Below are 22,371 nucleotides of genomic sequence, written 5' to 3' on the forward strand. Positions count from 1 at the left end.
AAATGCTCCCCAAACAAATAGGGAACAAAGGATTTAGATCAGAAAAATGGAATTCTAGTATTGGATGCATCCTGTATTCATAATACAGAGTCACAGTCTAACTTCTCTGGACTTTGGCTTTCCTTTTCTCAGACAAATGAAGAATATAACACTACTGGTCCTGTTAACCTACTGAAAATGCTGAGACTCTGCATGGGATAATATATATGATATGTGTAAAACTACAAGAAATTGCTGAATTATTGAGTAACCAAAATATTCCAAATTATGGTTCATAGTATACAAATTTAGATCTTTTATTACATAACAATATTCTGATCTAGTAAGGATCAGAATAAGGGTTGTAGATTAAAATTTTATCTCCTGTTTGCCCTTTGGTTGGTAGAAGACATGGGTAAAGCAACAGAAGAACTATAAGATATGAAAAAAACTACTAGCTAAATAATAAATTAGTAGGATTAACCTTTAAAAGTTTTCCTTTATTCACCTTTATTTAGACTCTTTTACTGCATTTCTTCAAACTGTTGTATATAACCTATTTTCCCCCCACATATCACAACCTTAAATAGTTTATCAGATGAGTATAAAATAACCTTTGTGGTCAGCATTTGGAATAACTTATGAAATCAATTAAAGTAGTACAAACACAAAATATTAAAATATAGTGCATCAATTATTTTTGCTTACTGAAGAGGAAAGTAAATAAGATATTAATCATGGAAGAAAGCAGCTACAAAAGGCTGTATGAATAATGTAAAAATTCTAGTGATGTATTTTCATTATAGTAAAACTGTATTCACAATGGCATTTAAAAAATAAAAATTTAAACAGCCACTACCACCATGTTTCTCTTTGGAAGGAGCTGCCAGGGCTTTGTGCTTTCACAGTCCTGAAATACTTGAGTTACAATCATGAATTCTTAATCAGTGTGGTGGGGCCGAGGAGGAGGAAAGAGGAAGGAGGGCCGGATGTACCAGCAATCTAGGCCTTTCTCATCTGCAGAAGCCTCTTCTGCTGAGCTAGTTCTGTGTGCACGTCATCTTCAGTGAGGTGCTCATGGGGTAATTAGGAAGGGAGGGAAATCTCTGTAGAAAATCTGAGCATCTTCTTGAAAAGATTTTTACACTTCCTGTTAGGTATCTCCAGGACTCATAATCCCTGGAGAAGAACTCTGAAAAGGTCTCCCTCCTCCTCAGTCGAGCCAAAACACAAATGATGCAGTCTAACACAGTTGCTCTTTGGGGCAATCAAAGGAGTATTTCAGTTTTAACTGTGCCCCCCGACTCAAGCACCAGCAGGGGTCATGACCTTACCAGCACATCAGAATCACCTAGGGAGCTTTTAAAACTCCCAGGGTCCAGACTGAAACCAGAACCCCAGGTGTCAGCAAGTTTTCAGAGCCCTCCAGATGATTCTAATTAATATGTATGGGAGCAGAACATTTTGACCTGGTCAAGTTCACACCTACTTCATTTACCTAAAAAAAAAAAAAAAAAAAAAATTTAAACCTTCAGCTTTGAACAGTTTCCAAGCAGAGAACACAACAGGCTTCTGCACCTTCACCTATCCCTGCCAATTAGGTGTCCCTTCATTATTTCCCTAAAGATACTAGTCATCCGCAATAGTGAACTTGATGTGGCTCTGGGTCAGGGATGAGCTGTCCATAGCTCAAAGATTAGACTGTGTGTGTGTGTGTGTGTGTGTGTGTAAGAGAGAGAGAGAGAGAGGAGGGAGGGAGAGAGGTGGTGGAGGGTGAAGCAGGCAGCAGGGGAGATCTGTTTGCTCACATTTCATGGTAATGGAAAAGCTAATTTTTTTTAGGGTTATAAGTATGTGTGAAACCATCTGGTGTTTCCTGCTGTTGCATCCTTTAGATTTCACATGTTTATATGTCCATGGCATCAAAACATCATGAACCTAAAACAGTAATATTTAAAGGATATCACGTTTTATTGTAATTACTCACATTATTGATGTTTCATAGGCATGCTATTTTAGAGTGTCAGTAGTAAAGAAGTAGCTGAATATGTACATGACACATATATTCTCTTATTAAAAGTAAGGAGAAAAGGAAAAAAAAACAAAGGACCCCCCCCCCATTAACTGGCTATCTGGGTATCACCTTTTGTGAATGTTCGTATTTTTTACCCATTTTATAAAAGCTGGTTTCACTCTTTAAAAAAAAATTGATTTGTAGGAGTTTTAAAAAATATATTCTGGATGTGGATCTTTTTTCAGACATTTTCACCCATTTTGCTTTTTTATTCTCTTAATGATGGTGTTCTTGCCATCACAATTTTAACATGGCCCAATGTATTAATTTTTTTCTTTTATGGTTCATACTTGTGTCCTGTTTAAGAAACCTTTGTGTACTCTAAGGTAATAAAGTTTTCTTTTGTTTTCCTCTAAAATAATACACACACACACACACACACACACACTTACTTTTCCCACTTAAATCTACGATCCACTTTTATGCATGAAATGAGGAAGAGGTTAAGATTCTTTTCCTTCCCAACAGCTATCTAATTGGCTGAGCACCATTTATTGAAAAGACTATCCCTTTCCCATTGCACTGTAGTGTCATCTTTGCCATAAATCAGGTGACAGTATATAAGTGGGTCTCTTTTTGGATTGTATTTGTTCCATTGATCAGTTAGCCTAGCCTTGCACCAGTAATGCAGTCTTAGTTACCAAAACTTTCAAATAGGTTTTATGTACAAGTGGGAGTATTTTAGCTTTCTTATTTAAGAATTCCTTGGCTAGCCTTGGTCCTTTGTATATCCATGTGAATTTTTTTTTAAAGATTTTATTTTTTTGAAAAAACAGAGAGAGAGAGAACAAGCAGGGGGAGCGGCAGGCAAAGGCAGAGGGAGAAGCCGGCTCCCCATGGAGCAGGGAGCCCGATGCAGGACTCGATCCCAGGACCCTGGGATCATGACCTGAGCTGAAGGCAGATGCTTAACTGACTGAGCCACCTACACACCCCCTCCATGTGAGTTTTTTAATGAGCTTCTTGGTTTCTGCAAAAGAAGATTGCTAGTAATTTGACTGGGATTGTATTATATCTATACATCAACCTGGGGAACATTGACAACTTTATAATGGGTATTCCAATCTCTGAACATGAAATATTCCTCTATGAACAAATACATGAAAAGGGGCTCATCTGCATGAGTTATTAGAAAAATTAAAATTAAAACCACCATATATCCCCTAGCATGGTTAAAATGAAAAAAGACAGAAAATACCAAGTTTTAGAAATGATGCAGAGTAACTGGAATATATATTGCTCATGGGATTGCAATTTGTGGCATCTATTTTGGAAAACTGCTTGGCAGTATCTTCCAAACATGAATAGATGCAAAACCTATGACCTAGCAATTCCATTCCTAGAATGACCATTCACTGAAAGATAAGTACCAATATATATAGGCACTATTCAGCCTGGAACTGGAAACTACCCAAATACCCATCAGTAGTAGAAAGGATACATAAATTTTGCGGTGTATTCACACAATGAAAAAACATAAAGCCCTGAAGACAAACCATCCACACCAGCATGCAATAATATGGACGAATCTCCAACAATCTTGAGAAGTAGCCCAGTTCCATTTTAGAAAGAACAACAGGAAACCCAATCTATGGGATAAATCCCAACAGTGGTTATCCTTGGTGGGGTACAGTGATGAGGAAATACAAAGGCTTGTGGAGTGTTGATAATGTTCTCTTTATTGATTTGGGTTCTGAGTACATGGTATCTTCAATTTACAAAAAGCTATACTCTTATGACACTGCACTGTTCATATATTTTAACAAAGTGTTTTTAAAGGAATTCATAATCGGGTTTTCCATTGAAAAACCGATTCACTTTTAAACAATTGCCTCTCCCCGTCTGTCCCGCCCCCTTCCTAGGGCATTTATATAACCAATAACCTAAAGAGAATTTTTTTTTTATTCTTAAAAACAAAACAAACAAAACCAGAACAAAAAAAAAAGGGGGGGGGGAACTATGCCCCACAGGAGCTTCCCCAGTTGGAAATTAGTTTAAACGCAGTGTGCTTTTGGGTATTCTATCATTCAACCAAGCATGTTGAACTCTTTGTGAGCATCTAATTAGAAGCATTTTCTTTACCTTTTTTTTAGATGAGAAAATGGAGAAATAAAGGATGGAAGACACTGCTAGTTTTAATGAGTTTGTCTTAATTCCTCATTCAAATCATTACTTATGATTCCCTCCCTTTAGACTGATTTAGCAATAGCTTCAGCATGGACACAGGTGTATGTCTGTGTTTATTTTTCCATGAGCAGCCTCTTTAATGGTCCCTTTTCCCATCTTTTTGTAGATTTGTTATGCTAACATCCAGTTGTCCTAATTTGTTTTTCTCTAGTTTTGTGTGGATACTAAACTAATCAGTGGATGCAATTTCAGAATCCCAGGAAATTCATTTTTTAGATACGACACAACATAATTTCCCCCCAAATTGGCAATGAATGCTAGCTTACTTTCTTCTAGTCTGTTTCTAGAAAAGAGGTTACTGAGATTGAGCCTTACATTTCTATAATCCACTAAATGAAAAGTGTAGAGTGAAACTGAGAATTACAAAGCTGAGACTGTTTAACAAAACCAGTAAAGTGAAAGGCTAGGAGGACAATTTTTTTTTTAAATTATAAATATAATACAATTATAATTCAAGTTTTAACAAAAATACCAAAAATGATTATAGTGAGAAGAAAAAAATCTCATTCACTATTGAACAGCAAGTGCTATGAAAGAGCTGTTTGAAGAATATTTTGTTCTATGTTTGTATCTACCCCAGCACTGGTAATACATTAAAAAAATAGAATTTTTAAGGGGTACACTACAATAACCACCACCACACAGAGATTTGTGGTAATGCTGAAAGCTGTCTTTGGAGAAACTTTTTTTTAACTACGTTAAATATTGAAAGTTTTCGTTTCAAAAACTTAGAAGCTCCCCAACATCATCATCTAAACAGTGTGGAGCTGAGATGGTGATAGCTGTTTTAAAAAGCCACACCATGTGACTTTGGGGCCCAGTTTCTATGATGAATGTTATCATGCAGATATTCTTCATTTTTTCCCAAGGTGTTCATATTGCCTCTGTTGATTTTGGGGGATGAGCTAGGAAGTGGAGTAGAGAATAGTGTTATACCTGAGCCATTTCCCACTTGTCCCTAATCTGTTCCAGGATATCTGTCAGAGAGTAGAAGGGAGAAAAACTAGTCCTTTGACCCCATAAGAGACCCATATCAGGATGAACACCCCATCGCCACCAAACAGATGAGACTTAGGCACAGGTAAAACAAAATTGTCTTGAGCTTCTTATGCTTATTTTTGGACTTATGAGGAAAGTAATAAATAAGTGGCTTAGAATGAGGAGGAGTAACATACCAGTTCTTAGAAGCTCACTTGGATGAATGAATTGTTGAGAATTGGGACCATTTGGACTTGAGTAAATACAAATTGAATTTATTTTGAGAGTCTGAGAATTTTCCTTGGATACAATTTGTTATATTCAATGGAGGCAAAACCAAAAAACCTCTAGCCACCCCCACCCTACTCCCCGCCAAACATCCAAACTAAGCCAAGCACAAAACCCTGTAGTTGTTAACAGTTGGCTTTACGAGGAGAAAGGGAAGGGTCATCCATTTTCAGAGTGCCTTGTACATACACATTCCCCTCATTCTTACCTGTGCATACATCATCACAGTGAAGCGTGAGGAATTAGTGGAATCCACAGCTGAAAGCAGCCCAGTATGTAAGTACAAAACTGATTAACCCACAAAATCATTTTACTGTGGCATCCTGTCCCCAAATGCTGCATCATTAGAATGTGACAAGGAGCACTGTCTACCCTGGGGACACGATTATTTCAAAGATGGTACCATAGGCAGATACATGATCACTGGCATCTAAACCTTTGTGGTAATAAAAAAAAAAAAAAGATCTTGACAAAGCCAGAGAAGCGGTTTTTGAGGAGTGTCATTTCAGAAACGGTGGACCAAAACAAATTGTTCAAAGACGTCATAAATATACACAGGTATGCCTTGACTTACTCAAAAGACATAGCCCAATGACTCTGTTTTCAAAAATATAAATCAAAGTATATTTTAAATAAACTAGAAGCAATTAAGCTTGATTTTAAAAACCACATAGTGACTCTTTTCTGAATCAAGGCAAAGAAGCCTTCCGTGTGTGTGCAAATTATTGTTTTGCTACATTAGACGCCCCCCAAGGCACGCCTACTTTTGTCACAACCTTTTGGCATTCCCCCACAGTCTGAAAGATCAATTCTAACTTTGCTCTCATGCCCCAGCCCAGCCCATGCCTGGGCTTCAACTCTTTTATTCAGTTGGCATAGACCCCTCTTCCCATCCAAAATCTTTAATTTGTCTTTGTTGTTATAAGAGTAATATATGCACAGAAGGGTTGCTTCCTTCTTTCTTGTCCCTCTGGCCCCTTCCCCAAAGATAATCACTGCTAACAGCTTCTTATGTCAGAAAAAGTCTTGTACCATGACTACACAAACACACAGAAACACAACCACTGAATCAAAGTTCACTTTTGCTTTGAGCTCCTTCACAGACTAGTTACCCCACATTCTGCTCCATGTTATCTCTTCCCCTATTAATTCCTATAACATTAGTAAGTACACTGTCACGTATTGACCTGTTTCTATTTTCCAACTTGCTTTACCTCCTTTTGCCTTTTTAATAATATATCCTTACATATCTATAATAGCACTTAGGATGGTGCGGGGCACATGACGTAAATTATAAAAACACCTGTCCAATGAATGACTTTACATTCTGAATTGTAAGTACAATTCACCTTCCTTTTTCTGCTGTCACGGAAGAGGCTTTTCACACACAAACAATGCCAATCAGATATTTCTTAATGGCCTACTCTTTGCTGAGAGGAAGCGTCTGTTTATTTGGGTTATTAGTAGCTAGGCTCTGATCCAGAAATCCATTTCTGGAGAAATACATTGCACTTTATTTTTAGCTATGAATGGGGTATACATTTTGTTTGCTTATTTAAAATAGTTGGCTGCTCTGATAAAATATAGCTATGGATAGAAAATAAAAGATAATTGCTTCTTGTATCATCTTACTGGGAAGAAACAAAGCGAAAAAAAACCACTTTGTGTCAGAAAATAAGGAGGTGCTCAAAGACTAACCAGGACATGTCAAAGGGACACAGGAACTGGATAGAAAAAGCTCCCACTGGCAAATGTGGAACAGTGTGAGCATCAAAGGAACAATGATGGTAATGGACTACACTTTGAACAAACAATAAATTTCTAGTGATACTCAAAAAAATAGGGGAAGAAGAGTTAGGGCGGAAAGAGAGAGCTCTTTTGTATAGAGTGCGAGCAAGCTGGAAAATCACCTTTTGCAAGCACTCATGTAATAATTCAGGCAAGGGTTATCACCAATGAATGCTAAAACCTGGATGAAAAGTTGCTGCAGAACAGGATATTCACTAGGCCTTAAATATCACTTACTAATTATAGGGAGAAAGGGAGATCTCAAGCAAATGAGCAAACTGAGCATCCCCAATACACGGGGTGCCTCCTGATGCGACAAAATGAGAACCACACATCATTCATGTAGTATTCGTGTCAGAATATTTTACCTGAATCTAAGGACAATGAGATGAAGTACGGATGGCAGGACATTATCCAAGACAACTGGCCTCGACTCTTCAAAACTGAAATCTCACAGAAGACACAAAAAAGGGCGAGGAGGGGGTGAGGAGAGGTGCTGGTGGTCCAGGTTTAAGGAGACAAAAGAAACATGGCGGCCAGGGGTGGACCCTTTATTGGATCCCGATGGGAGCGGGAGAGGGAAAAGTATGTCGGGGGAGAATGGAGAAATTTGTACTGGATTGTATTTTACGCTAATGGATAATGCTATTGCATCACTGATAACTGTCCTGGGTGTGATATTGGTCTCTTGGCTATGTAGAATATGCTTGTTCTTAGGAGACACATGCTGAAAAATTTAGGAGAGTGTCATTATGTGTGTGAGTTACTTTCACGTGGCTCAGGAAAGCATACAGAAAGAATGACCAAGATGGTGACAGGGACAGAGGGAGGAGAACAAGAGGGTGGGCAAATCGGTGAGAGTGAGCAAATGTGGCTAATGCTTGCAACTGGTCAACCGGGGCGAAGGGTATATGGGTTTTGTATTATTTTAAAAAAAAGGGCACCTGGGTGGCTTAGTCTGTTAAGCGTCTGCCTTCGGCTCAGGTCATGGTCCTGGTATCTAGTCCTGTGTCGGGCTCCCTGCTCCATGGGGAGCCTGCCTCTCTCTCTCTCTCTCTCTGTGTGTCTCATGAATAAATAAAATCTTAAAAAAATTTTTTTCTTTGTATTTTTGAAGAATTTCAACATAAACAGGAAGAAAACCAGACCAACGTATTTTTGACTCTTGCTTGCTTGAGCAACAAATCTTACCACTTAGATGACAGCAGTCAGGTCTGATCAATTTGGGAATCAAAGCAGAGATTAAAGTGGTTAGTTTTTTAAAAGAGCACAAGGAGCCAATGGACACACCAAAAAAGGTGCGAGCAAAGCTTGTCGGGGCCCATGACAGTGTCTTCCAGAAGGTACCTCTTTTATTTTTATTTTATTTTTTAAAGATTTTATTTATTTATTTGAGAGAGAGAATGAGAAATAGAGAGCACGAGAGGGAAGAGGGTCAGAGGGAGAAGCAGACTCCCTGCTGAGCAGGGATCCGGATGTGGGACTTGATCCCGGGACTCCAGGATCATGACCTGAGCCGAAGGCAGTCGCTTTAACCATCCGAGCCACCCAGGTGCCCCAGGTACCTCTTTTAAAAACAAGAGTTAACAATGGCACTGTTAATAGCATGGCCAACAGCATAACTAGGTAAGTGGAACAGAGCAGATAACCAATCACTGGTGAAGGTGCTGTGGGTATCAAGTAGGTGAATTCTCAAATACGCAGTCTGCAAATAATGAGGATCAACTGTATGAGAAACATATACCTACTTTCATTCCCACACACCACACATATTCTCCCTGAAGGTTAAAACCTCTTTTGCAACCTTGAAAGTGCTTCCTGTCTAGGGTTGCGATGCTGATTTATTTGCTTGTCTTTTCCCAACTGTGTCTCTCAGGATTCTGTAAGTCCCGTACGAAAAAGCCAGTGCTATTTTATCCTGTCACTCTGCACTCTGCATCTGTTGTGTGACTTCTACTAGGTCTGCAGGAAGAAGAGATGACCAGTGTGATGCTTCTGGATGATACTAACATTCAAATCAGTAGACTGAGTGCTGGAGGAGGTCATCAAGAAGACGTGGCTGCCAGTTGACCTGTGAGCTGGACCCTGGCAATCAGAGGCACCTCACCTCCTCCCCTGTCCTTGAAATGTGTGTTTTGCCCACCGTTTCCACAGTGGGAGCTGATTTCAAGGACATCACCTGGAGAGAATAAGGTATTTTTGAGACTATCTAGATGCTATGTGACTGAATCCAGTTCTGGCCTCTATATAAACTTTTAAGATTCCAGCAGGCAGGTATAAAGATCTATTTCTCTGTGGCCACTCAAGATAAGCCCTGTTAAGTACACTCCCTTGCTTATTAAACACACGACCTGCCAATCTGGAGTGCTGTGCCTCTTTCTTTGGTCTTTCCCTGCCCTTCGTGTATGGGGGCCAGTTTGTGAACCAACACCGACAAAACAGACTGCCTTCTGTGATGTTGGTGGGCCTTATCCAGTCAGTTGAAGGCCTAAAAAGAACCAAAAGGCTGACCCTCTCCCAAGTAAGAGAGAATGCTTCCTGCCTGATGGTCTAAAAAGGAGTATCAGGTTTTATTCTCCTTTTGGAGTCATACTGACAAAAAGGCTCTTCCTGGGTCTTGAACCTACTGGCACTTTGGACTGGAACACGGGGTCTCCAGCCGACTCACCCTGCTGATCTTGGGACTTGCCAGCCTCCATAATTGTGAGCCAATTCCTTGTAACAAATCTCTCTCCCTTTCTCCCTCTCCCTCTCTCTTTCTATACACTAAATATCCTCTTGGTTCTGTTTCTGTGGAAATCCCTGATTAATACTTTGGGCAAGGAAAAGCTCAAGCTGAATCTAAAGTTTCCCCCATGAGTGACTGGAAGAAGAGCGGTATAATTAACAGAAATTTGGATGCAAGGAGGTGGAGCACATTTTGAGAAAGAAATGATGAGTCTGCTTTGGTCATGCCAAATGGGACAGTGAGATAGTCAACTGGATAAATCCTGCAAGCAGGAAAAATGCATGAACAGATGGGGTAAAGTGAAGCGTGTGAACATCACATCCTATACGTTTAAAATGGTCTCACTCAAATGCCTCAAATAAATCTTTGATAACCCTCTACTAAATGTATATCTAGAGTAGTAGGGGCAGTCTTATCCTTCTTCAGAATGATTTCATTCTTGGTTTCAGTACTATTTGTAACAGTCCAATATAAAACAGACTATACATGGAAGAACATAAAATATTTATTAGATTGGAGCAGAAACAAGAAATTAACTTCATTCTTAACTGGTATGAACGTGGTAATAATTAAAGACAAAAAGCTAGGAAGTACCTGTAAGTCAAAGACTGAACCACACTCAGGAGCAGATGGACCCTTGGCATTGTATATATATGTGCATTTTTCTAGCGGAGCATCCAAAGCTTTGTCAGATTCACAAAGGTTTTGTGACCCAAGAAGTAATTAAATGTGAAACAGCTTTTCTCACTTTGTTCCTTTAAATGTGGCCATATGAATGGCAAGAGTTCACCTAATCTCAGAACAGGAGCGACACAGTAGTAGAGCATTAAAAACAAACACCTTCTCCTCCCAAATTGGGCGTATATAAAATCTCCATATATTGGGCACAAATTTTGACCTATCTCAAGTCTATTTCCAGTTATCTATCCTAAATGAAGAGCTAGATAAGTGAAAAAAGATACGTCATTCACAAGTATGTTTGCCAGGGCATTGTTTAAAGTGGCACACACCTCCTACAGGTCTAACAACAGGGGTGGGTTAGCAAAATGAATGAGCTTAGTGCACTCGGTGGAACCCGATGTGTCCACTTAAAAATGATGATGTATGCATATTTTCAATGACTTGAAAACTGTTAATTTTAATTAGGAAATCACAACATTATACATGATTAGTAGGATTCCATTTAATGAAAAAACATACCTTCATATGTTATCTATCTGCAGAAGTAACATTCTGGAAGGATATGCATGAATACAATAGTGTTTCAGGACAGAAGAATTATGAATAATTTTTCTTCCTCTCCTCACACATTATTACAGTAACTCTGGATTATCCATGTAATAAAAATGCAATACTTCCCTTGAACCAACCTTCCCAATGGCAACAAACCCACTGATCATTCATCAACATCATATCTGTCTGCAGCTCCTACCCTCTCTCATTAGGAAAACACTACTTCTTGAGAGCCCTCCATCCTTTCAATGCCTCCATGTGCAAGTATGAATCACAAACGCCATCCGGCATCTCGTACTCAGAGGGCTTCTTACGGTTCGCAGTTGACACCTCTTACCGAGAAAGATATCAGTGTCACACAAAAATGAACAATGGGTGGGGTGGAGGAGACAATGAATGCTAACAGAGAGCCAAGACTTATTTTATAATCAGGAATAATTCTGCAAGTTTAAGCTTTCCACAGCCGTAATATAGCAATCAATAGCAGTTGTTATCATTTTGCTGATGCTTGTTAACCAACCATATAAACATTTTGGAAGTCCAGGAAGGAGGGCAAGGGGAGGGGCGGGGAAGGAAAAAAAAAACATTTTAAGAGTCCAAAGTGATGACAAAGCAACCTTTCTCGGTGGTGAAAACTCTGCCGGAGCAAAATGCGGGGATTTTATGCCATCGTCACGGTAGGTGATGAGATTTCCACCCGCCCCGCCTCGCCACGCTTTTATCAAACATGACAGATTTACACAGGATATTTAATTGTTTATTATTATTTTTAGGTTGATGGGATAAGGAAACAGCTATGAATCAGGGGAAACTGACTCAGAGGTAATCAGTTTCTAGAAGAGAGCGCTATAAATTAGTGCTCCATTGGAACAGAGTCCATAAACCTCACTCTAACACCCACATGGCCATGAGAGGATGGCAACAGGACCGCTATCTGTTTGTAACTCCAGGTCGTGGACTTCAGGAAAAGCACTGTGAGCTAACTGGCTGCATTAGGAACTCTAGCCCATGTCCAAAAGGGGCTCTGGAGATGGACTAACTATGTGATTACAGGCCTGCCTGGAAGCCAAAAGTTGGCAGCGGATCTAAAAGGTAACAAGTGAAAACATGTGCTATAGACCCATGCATTCTAACAGGCTGGGAAAGCATGCAGAAACACAGGCTGCCATGGCGTGGAAGAGCACACAGTCCGAAGAGCAGCAATTTTCAGAAAGCCCAGAAAAAGAAAAAGCTGGGGAAAGAGCATTTCCAAATGCTCTGAGCGAGCGAGAGAGCCCAAGAACAATGACCACAGGTCCAGGAACACCCCCATTCCTCTGGCTTCCGTGCTAGATTCACAGAACTGCCCAGATCCTGTTTTGCAGAAAGCCCCTCTCCCCAAGCACTGGCCACCTCAGGATTCTGACATTCTGACCTGGAGCGTGGAAAGTTCCGCTGAGCACGGAGGGACTGTGCGAAGTCACTGCACCTGGCCTAACACACCTCCTCCATCTCCCAGATACACACACCTGAAACATCCACTGAAATCAGGATGCCTGGCTGGCTCAGTTGCAAGAGCGAGCAACTCTTGGTCTTCAGGTCATGAATTCGAGCCCCCCATGTAGAGATCACAACAGAATGAAACAAAACTTACAAAAATCCACTGAAATCATTTTCATGCTCAGGAAGTCCAAATAACTGACGTTCCTATTAATTTTAAAGGGATTTGTTAAAGAACTTGGGTGATTAAAAGTGGTCATTCAAAGTTCACAAACTGGTCAGTTCTTCGTGGCTTTTTAAAAACAGGTTTTTGATGACTTCCAGAAATAATAACTCTACCCCTTCTCCATCCCCCCAGATTATACCAATGAAACGATATGGTATTATTTCAATAACCTACAGGGCTAGCACCTGATTAGTGTTTCACTCCTTAAATGTAAGAAGATAAGAACAATACCTCCCTAGTGATGTGGAGCCAAGTTTCACAGCAGCTTTACGGTCAATAAATCCATTTTCTAATTACATGCAAAGACATGTTTGTCTTTGACCCTGATTACATTAAAAATACCAGAAGTGTCATTGCTTTAATGTGCATTATAGAAACAGGACTCCCTAAGTGAATCTGACCCATTAACACATCTCTTTAACTACTAATGATTTTTGCAGACATGTAATAAAATATTTTGTGGCTGTTTTCAACCATCTGTCCTTTCTCAATATGAATTTGCCAGAGATGTAGTGAAATTTCCTGTGCTTTGTGCCATTACACGTTCGTTAATACCAACACACCAATTAGACAGAGTCACACCGTCACACATGCTGTACATGGAGCTATGCTCTGGGCACTGCTCGAGGAACTGGAACCTTCTGTTTGCAAGATTCCTTTAGGCCACTCCTTGAGCTGGGCAGGGTTCTAACCTATTGCAAAGCAGCACATTCACATATGTACCCAAGATGTGCAGAGCTAACGAATCATGAGCTAATCAGTCCCAGAACAAGAACAACCAGCTGCATTAAAGATGCCACATTGAGTTAAATATAATAATTGCAGTCCTTTTTTTTTGAAATTGAGGATAACCTATATTAACATATTTGAAACACCACTATTTATGTTATTGAAGAGAGCACTTAACGAGTATGAGTGATCAAGAATACATTGTCTCATAGAATGTTAAGCTTTCTTCATTTACAAACTATTTACTGAGTGCCTATTATGAGCTAGACACCTCTGATGGTCAAGTGTTCTGAGCACAGACAGGGCTCAGGCTTAAGTACTATGCAGAAGAGAAATTCACTTTACAAAGAACCAGGTCTTAAAGTAATGACCCAGCTTTCAAATGACAGTAACCTGCTCTGCGAGTTGCTTTCACCAGCGAGATGTCCTAGGGATGAGGGGCAGGTTCCTGCGGCACCTCTTGCTGTGGAAAAAGGAGGCTTTGAAGGGATACTGGAAGCTACTGAAGGACCCATGCCTTGGGGAAAAGGTCCTGGGGACTGTTAACGTCACTTCTGGTCCCGAGCTCCAGGGTTCTGTGATGAGAGAACCGTGACCCAGTACGCAGACTGCAGAAAGCCCCTCCTCTTTCACCAGACCTGAGGTTTTCCATACTGCGTGCTCAGCAAAGATGTCCCGCTGCTTCCGCTCCCCCACCCCACCCCATGTTAGGGTAAAGGAGGAATAAACAGTTTCCCACAAGCAGCTGCCTGTGTTTAGATCTCACAACGCATTTTTTTTTTTTTTTTTACAAAGAGCAGGGAATGTTCTAGAGACTATTGAAAAATCATTAAAATTTCACCTTCACCAAGAGAAAAACAACCAATTTCACCCTGCCAGGGCAAAAGCCATGTTCCTAAGGATAGAGTCACCTTTAAAATCAATTACTGTGGTTAAAAGGAGGAATATATCCATCTTTCCCCACTGGTTGCTTCACCCAGAGGTGATAATGAATAGAGCCCGAGGGATGTTTTCACAAAGACTCAAGTTATAAAAAGGAAAATGAGCACATTCACTGTGCTCATCCTGTTTGGTGTTACTATGACATTTCTTCTTAGAGGGAGGGGGTTATTTATAAATATATTTAGCTAATGATTAGTTCAAGGAGGGCAGGAAGAAAAATAAAGCTTTAGCTTCAGATTTCTTAAATCTCTTGGTCTATTTTCTTCTACTTTTATTTTGTCTTTACACTTATAGTTGGTAATTGTTAAGTCCTGAATACTAAATTGTGGTATATATATAAAAATATACGTTTTCCTTCTATTTTAAACAGATACCATGCTCAGGGTAAGTTTTTTTATTTTTTTTAAAGATTTTATTTATTTATTTAACAGAGAGAGACACAGCAAGAGAGGGAACACAAGCAGGGGGAGTGGGAGAGGGAGGAGCAGGCTTCCTGCAGAGCAGGGAGCCCGAAGCAGGGCTCGATCCCAGGACCACCGCGGGATTATGACCTGAGCCAAGCCGAAGGCAGACGCTTAACGACTGAGCCACCCAGGCGCTCCATGGATAAGTTTAAATTCTAACCAATACTGAGAAGAGTTGAGGATATGAAATATAAGCCAATCTTTCTTCGATTTTATACAGCTAGTCATTAAAGGTCTTTCCTTAGCTAATCGGGCTTAGAGACATCACACATAATTAATGCACTAAAATGTTACCATTTCTATGCTAATTGTAGATGGGAGGAAGGATGCCTTTCACTTAGTGAGAACCTAGATTCTTGAACAGAGGTTCTGCAAATATTACTTAAAATAAGCAGTATTAAAATGAGGGACACCTAGACCCCAGGGCGCAGATTTTTGTGAATAAATATAAGTGTGCGATATTAAATATTGCTTTGCTTTATGAGTTTTGGACCTTTATAAGAGGGGTTCAGAGCCCGTGCATAGATAAATATTATAGATCCAGATCACAAGAAGGTCCAGAGGTCAAAAACTGGTGGTCCTTGGGCTACGTGCAGCCAGCAAATGTGTTTGGCTGGCCCACAGCATGTTTTTAAAACAATGTGAGCCAATTCAAAAATCCAATTTCACAGTACAATGGAAAGATGTGGAAATACAAAGACTTCATTCTTACCTTCATTTAGAACTAATAGCTGTCCCTTTAAAATGGATGAAAGCTTTCCAGTTTTCCTCCACTTGATTTTTTTATGTGTGCTTATTCAACCTTTTCTTTCCTGCCTGACCTAGGGATTTAAGAGGTAATGGGATAGGGGTGGAGCTCCTAGGCGCTTATTCTTGAACTGGATGGTGGTGGTGTGGGGGGGTAGGGGAGTAACAGCATATAACTCTAATGTAATATAATGTAAGAATTATAATTCTTCTGAGAATTTCAGGACAATGGGCTGTTGCAATATTAAGGAAAAGGGGCCTGTGGTTGTTTTAAAACATGGCCACAAATTTTGTGACACTCCTAACCATTGAGAATTGGGGGGTCCTATATCCCCATCTCTTGAATCTGAACTTGGGACTGCTATGACCAACAGGATATGGCAGAAGTGATGCAATGTGTCTTTCAAGACTAGGTCATAAAAGCCATGTAGCTGTGTCTTATCCTCTAGAATACACTCCCCTGCAGTTCTTGTAGACATTCAGCTCAACAGTCGTAGTGGGTCCCAGCCTAGGCACCAGACCTGTGTGAAGAAACCGCCAGATGATTCCAACTCCTAGCTGACTGAGTTATCCGCAGCAATTTAGTGTTCCCAATTAAGGCTGACATCATGCATCAGAGACAAATATTCTCACTGTGTACCACCAGTTCTCTGTATTTATGAGTCCGTTTCTGTTTTGTTTTGTCTTTTAGAGTCCAAATATGAGTGAAATCATATGGCATTTTTCTTTCTCTGTCTGACTTATTTCACTTAGCATAATGCCCTCCGGGTCCATCCACGTTGTTGCAAATAGCAAGATTTCATTCTTTTTGATGGCTGAGTAGTATTCCATTGTGTGTGTGTATATATACATATATATATATATGTATACACACACACACACAACCTCTTCTTTATCCATTCATCTACCAATAGATACTTAAATTACTTCCATATCTTGGCTATGGTAAATAACGCTGCAATAAACACAGGGGTGCATATATCTTTCCAAATTAGTGTTTTACTTTCCCTTTGGGTAAATACCCAGCCGTGGAATTACTGGATCCAGACTTGTCTTTGAAAATGAAGTTTTCATCTTTGTCTTGAAATCAAGGATAATGTCAGCTGATTACCTATTTAACAGTCTTTCCAAGTTTGGGTGAATATGAATCTCAGAGTTCCCAAAGTAAGAGAATATTATTTGATCTCCACTGGCATGGCGACAGAGGTATTACTTCCAAAACTTCCTGTATGTTTTCCCAAGTATCTCATCACTTAATTACACATAAGCATGGTTGTACTGAGGAATATGCTTCATTGATGCTCTACATGACATGTTTCATTTTGTTTTGGGTTGTTGGCTCTTTGAAAATACCTAAAAAATCCTGTTTAAATGTCATAAATGTGTGTCATACTTGAGAACGGCAATATGAAGGGGAAATATGGAAGCATGCTAATACAGCTGCATCATTAATAATTGAAGGAAGGGGGGTACCTGGGTGACTCAGTCGTTAAGCGTCTGCCTTCGGCTCAGGTCATGATCCCAGGGTCCTGGGTTTGAGCCCTGCACTGGGCTCCCTGCTCCGCGGGAAGCCTGCTTCTCCCTCTCCCACTGCACCTGCTTGTGTTCCCTCTCTCGCTGTGTCTCTGTCAAATAAATAAATAAAATCTTTAAAAAAAAAAATTGAAGGAGGACTACCAAGGTCTCCCATTTCGCTGTATGTTTAAGGGAGCTGTGCTCTTGACAGCTGCAACCATTGCCGAAATGTAAAATTTGGCGCACACACACAAAAAAATCACAGATGATTTTAGAAATATCTCGACCCTATGTTTCACTGCTAGTTAATGTATCTTCTTAAGGCTTTCCTTAAATGGCATAGTTGATGTATTCTTAAGGATCTCAGAAAGAAGTTTTCCTAGTAATGCAATGACAGTCAGGAATAATCACGTCCTTGCTTGGAATGAACTCTCCAGACCAGAAAACCCTACCCCTGTTCTCCAGGGTAATTTCTTTTTAAGAAATCTGCTTCTTTAAGAGTTTAATTCAGTGATACACAAGCTCTCTGGTGCCAACACAAGTATCATCCACGTGAAGGATGCTTGTCTCATTTACCTCGCAAGCCACACTCCCATGTTGTCTTGTTATGACATGTTTCTGTCCTGCTGCTCTGGCTTGAGGGATATTTTATTTAAATGTTTTCTTCAATCATTTTAGCTATGCTTATCAAATATATCCTTATGGTGCCAGGTTATTTCAATGACTTACAAAAATATAAAATCCAACTAGAGTCGTCAGATGCTCTAACTTACGTTCTTTGAATAGTCTGAGGGGCTAAAGAACAAGTTATTCCATTACAGTGTCTGTTTTCTCTTATTCTAAACAAGTCAGGCCAAATGCATTTACTATTTATTATTATTTATTGCAATTAGGAAATGAAGACAGTCTTCAAGAAACATACGAGACCTCACACCTTTCTTAAGACTGTCATTTTCAGAGATGATAATGTATTCCAGGGATGGTGTCTTTGTTCAAAACATTTCTGAAAGCCTCTCCTTGCCCTGGGCCCCTGCTGTACCCACATGTGCCACCACTTTTCACTATATGTTTAATTGTTTGAGAATGTCTGTCTTCCCCTAAGACTGTCAGCAGCTGAGGAGTAAGGACTGAAATGGTCTGTTCATTTGGTCTGTTGCCTGTTGTCCCACAAAACACTTGGCAACATAGTAGGTATTCAATATTTATTGAATGAATAACTCATACATTCTTTTGAATAGTGTCTGTGTTGTCAAAGTTTCGTCCCTTGAGGGTAGATTTACCTTTCGGAAATAGTCAAAAGTGATGCAGAGTCAAGTCTGAAGAAAGAGGCCATGATACAACTCAATTTTCTTATGTGCACTGGAAACTAAAACTGATGGCAATTCTGAAAAGGATGTTTATTGAAGTAAACAGGCAGGCCCTCGAGGCAAATAATTTAAAGAGTCACACTTGGATGCAGAAATTCTCCTGTGTTTCTTAAGAATCATTGTTCAGGATTCTTAAGCATAACTTTTTCAAAAAAAAAAAAAAAAGCTTCTAAAAGTGGACCCCTTGTTTTCTGCAGACGTGTGTGTGTGTGTGTGTGTGTGTGTGTGTGTAAATGAAAAATACAAAAATCATTTGCATCCGTGTTTCTTAAACGGACACGTAAATATGAACAGACTTCAGATTCTGGCGATCTGTGTTAGTGTAAAAGGGACCAAAAATACACTTAGCCTTTCCATCTTGGCCTGCTGTTCCATTTCCTTCCCATTTCTCTACATCTCAGCCCGAAGCAAAGCAGCAGTATAGACAGGAACTGGAAAGAGACAACCCTGTGTTTTCTCTGGCTCACATCTGTGGTGGTCTGGCTCATATCTGTGGCAGTGATTGTGCACTGGTGTGAACATCTTCCCCCTAATGCCTGTGGTGTGCAGAACTGTGGAGAAATGCAAAAATGGGGATGGAGTGAAAAGACAACCGGGTCAACTCAGGAATGAGTAATGTCAACATAAGGTTGGGAGTGAGATATGCTGAGGGTGAGCATCACTGTAAGTTAGCCGGAAGCAGACAGCCTTGGCCCGACATGATAGCGTTAACCTTGACTCAGGGATGAAGCTCAGGCTTCCTCTCTACCCACCATTCTTTATTCAATTGCTATAAATGCCAACTTTGAATCCAAATGGATGTTTTGCAAAGCTGATCTACCTAGAATTTCTTCTTAAAAAAGAAAACAAAAAACCCAATGTATAACTTACATACAGTGAAGCATTTACATCATTAATGAATCAAACTATCTTTGTTATGGCTACAAGCAAGTAATTCCCTTCTCTGGCAACTTCTAAAAGGGAAAAATGAATACGTTCACTTTTAGCATTAATAATGATCATTTCGAGAATAAGAAGAAAAACCTAAACAAATTTAATCTCCAACATTATTTTTAACACAGTCCAAAGAAGTTGGAAATCAGAAAAAAAAAGTTTTTTTAAAAAAGGTTACATAGAAAAGAGATTTTATGTATTTCCTGTGAAATGATAGGCCAGAGAACTGACACTGAGCACCGCAAAGCAAGCTGGTCCTGAAGGTGAACTTCACAGCCCACTTGGTCACCTCGTCTGCCTTTGCCTCTTAACTGTCACGGTCACGGTCTTGGTCCACTCAGGCTGCTTTAACACCCCGAGGGTGGCTGGGTGGCTTCTAAAACAATAGACACTAACTTCTCATGGTTCTGGAGGCTGGGAGTCTGAGATTAGGTGTGAGCGCAGTCGGGTGCTAGTGAGGGCCCTTTCCCGGGTGGCAGACTGCTGATTTCTCCTGTGTCTTCACTTGGTGGAGGGTGGGAGGAAGCACACTCTATCGGGACTCCAATCAGGGCACTGATCCCGTTCCCAAGGGCTCCATCCTAATGACCTCATCTACTCCTAAGTACCTCCCAAAGACCCTGCCTTCTAATATCATCCCATTAGGGGGTAGGGTTTCCACGTATGATTTTGGGGGGTGTGCAATCATTCAGACCCTACCCACACGGAGAACCCTTTTGTAACTACCATGAAGACGGTTGGTAATCCAGGCCAGTGTCTAACAGCACCAAAGTGGCTACAGATATGCTGATGTATGCTCAGCTAATTCTACTTCAACCATCTGCTGGAGCCACCTTTTCATCATTTTACTTTTTAGGGCTCTGCCAGGCTAATGCTTCCTGAACACCTGTATTTCTCCATCCTGCTTCATAGGCTCCTGCTGATGATGCTTACGTAATCCCCTTGGAAACACAGAGGCACCAGAACACTCTCAGTTAGGACATGTGTATACATGTGAAGACTTGTCCTTGTGTCTACGTGGGCTCACTGCTTCTGAGAGCAGACCTGGCAGGTCATTGTCCCCTTTCTTACAACGCACACACACTTCCCAACACTTACTCCACACATCCCGAAACATGAGGTCAGTTATGAATGTGTGAGATCTTACTAATCTCTGGGAGTCTCACTTACAGAAGAGTCGGTAATGGCTCGAGGAGGCTAACACTTGAACCAAGCGAAGATTTAGCTGAAATTTACACCAACAACTACTCATCCCTCATCTTTCCTTGGGAATGCTTAGTGAAACACACAATAACAACACACACTGTAGTCATCCAGGCAATGCAGCCAAGACTCTAGCAGAGGAGCAGACGGGTTACAGAGGGGACTGAATGTGAGCCCACTTCCCTGCCCCAGAGGGTTAAAATAAAGTGAGTTCTTTTCAAGGAAGAGGGCTTACTGGCAGTCCAGATTTGCTGTCTCAAAGCTGAGTAAAGCATGGTTTTGCATGCGTGCATGTGCGCGTGTGTATGCATGGTTATACACCCTTGTAGATTAGAAAAGGATACATTTTCATCATTAAGGACATGCTCTTACTGACCTTCTCACTGAGAGATACACACCTGAAAAAAATGGGGAGCAAACACCCCTCAACAATTCCAAGTCAGGGTCCAAGCTGGGATTATTTATAGTTGTGAAAAAACATATAAAACATAAAATTTATCACTTAAACCACTTATTTAGAAAACTGTATTCATACCTTTTTATAAAACTGTGGTGAATTATATGCAAAATTTATCACTTAAACCATTCTGAAGTGTACAGTTCTGTAGCATTAAATACATTCTTATTGTTGTGCAACCATCACCATCGTCAACTTCCATAACCTTTTCAACTTCCCAAACTGAAACTCTGAACACATTAAACACTGACTCACCATTCCCCTGGCAACCATCACTCTACTTTTTTGTGTCTATGAATTTGGTTATACTAAATACCTCTGTAAGTGGAATGATATGTCCTTTTGTGACTGGCTTATTTCACTGTACATATAGACCACATTTTGTTTATCCCTTTATCCATCAAAGGACATTTGCGTTGTTTCCACCTTATGGCTATTAGGGATCATGTTGCTGTGAACATGGGTTAAAATATCTCTTTGAGACTCTGCCTTCAATATACCCAGAAGTGGAATTGCTGGATCATATGATAACTCTATGATTATTTTTTTTTTGAGGAACAGCCATTCAAGGCGAGTTTTGTATTATCTGCTCCATCATGCTTATAATACACTTTTGGCTATGGCTTCTTACCATTAATTCCTTACTGTGCTTAATCACAAAAGATGTGACTGTATCAGATGGAGTCTTATTATGCCAGTCACACAGGCTAATCAGTTTCCTTTACTTCTAGCCACACATCACAGTTTCTTAGGTAGAAAAAAACTAAATCTCAATACAAAACCACAAATGGTGATTCAGCTAAGTAAGTAGATTTGTTTACCGGGCTAACCTGAGAATTCTAGCATCTTCCAGGAGATGGTCACTGACGAAATCTGAAGAGCCTATAATCCCTATAGAGCCTCTGGATTGTTCTGAAGTTTACATTTTCTGAAGTTCTATACCTTCTCTGGGGCTATCATGTACACTGAGGCTGTCCTCTCTTCCCAAATTTGTAGCTGTTATCCTTTCTCTGACAACTTCGATCCCTAGCTCAATTTTCCTGTCCGCTCATTC

At 40.2% G+C, this 22,371-nt stretch overlaps 1 protein-coding gene across 3 annotated transcripts in view; it reads right to left on the reverse strand.

Moving 5' to 3' along the window:
* LYRM4 (LYR motif containing 4) overlaps window positions 1-22,371 on the reverse strand; it is a 159,797-nt gene that overhangs the window by 52,615 nt on the left and 84,811 nt on the right. Inside the window, exon 3 of one of the 3 annotated variants that reach the window (XM_088024384.1) lies at window positions 17,316-17,467. The exons of the other annotated variants lie outside the window; for them this stretch is intronic. Coding sequence (XP_087880510.1) covers window positions 17,351-17,467 — 117 coding nt within the window. The 3' untranslated portion in view covers window positions 17,316-17,350. The remainder of the gene's footprint in view (window positions 1-17,315; window positions 17,468-22,371) is intronic. 3 annotated transcript variants of the gene reach the window in all.

Source organism: Eumetopias jubatus, unplaced genomic scaffold (assembly GCF_037043125.1).
Source record: "Eumetopias jubatus isolate StellerSeaLion01/CBP00866 unplaced genomic scaffold, mEumJub1_p1.0 scaffold_6, whole genome shotgun sequence".
Classification (NCBI taxonomy): Eukaryota; Metazoa; Chordata; class Mammalia; order Carnivora; family Otariidae; genus Eumetopias; species Eumetopias jubatus.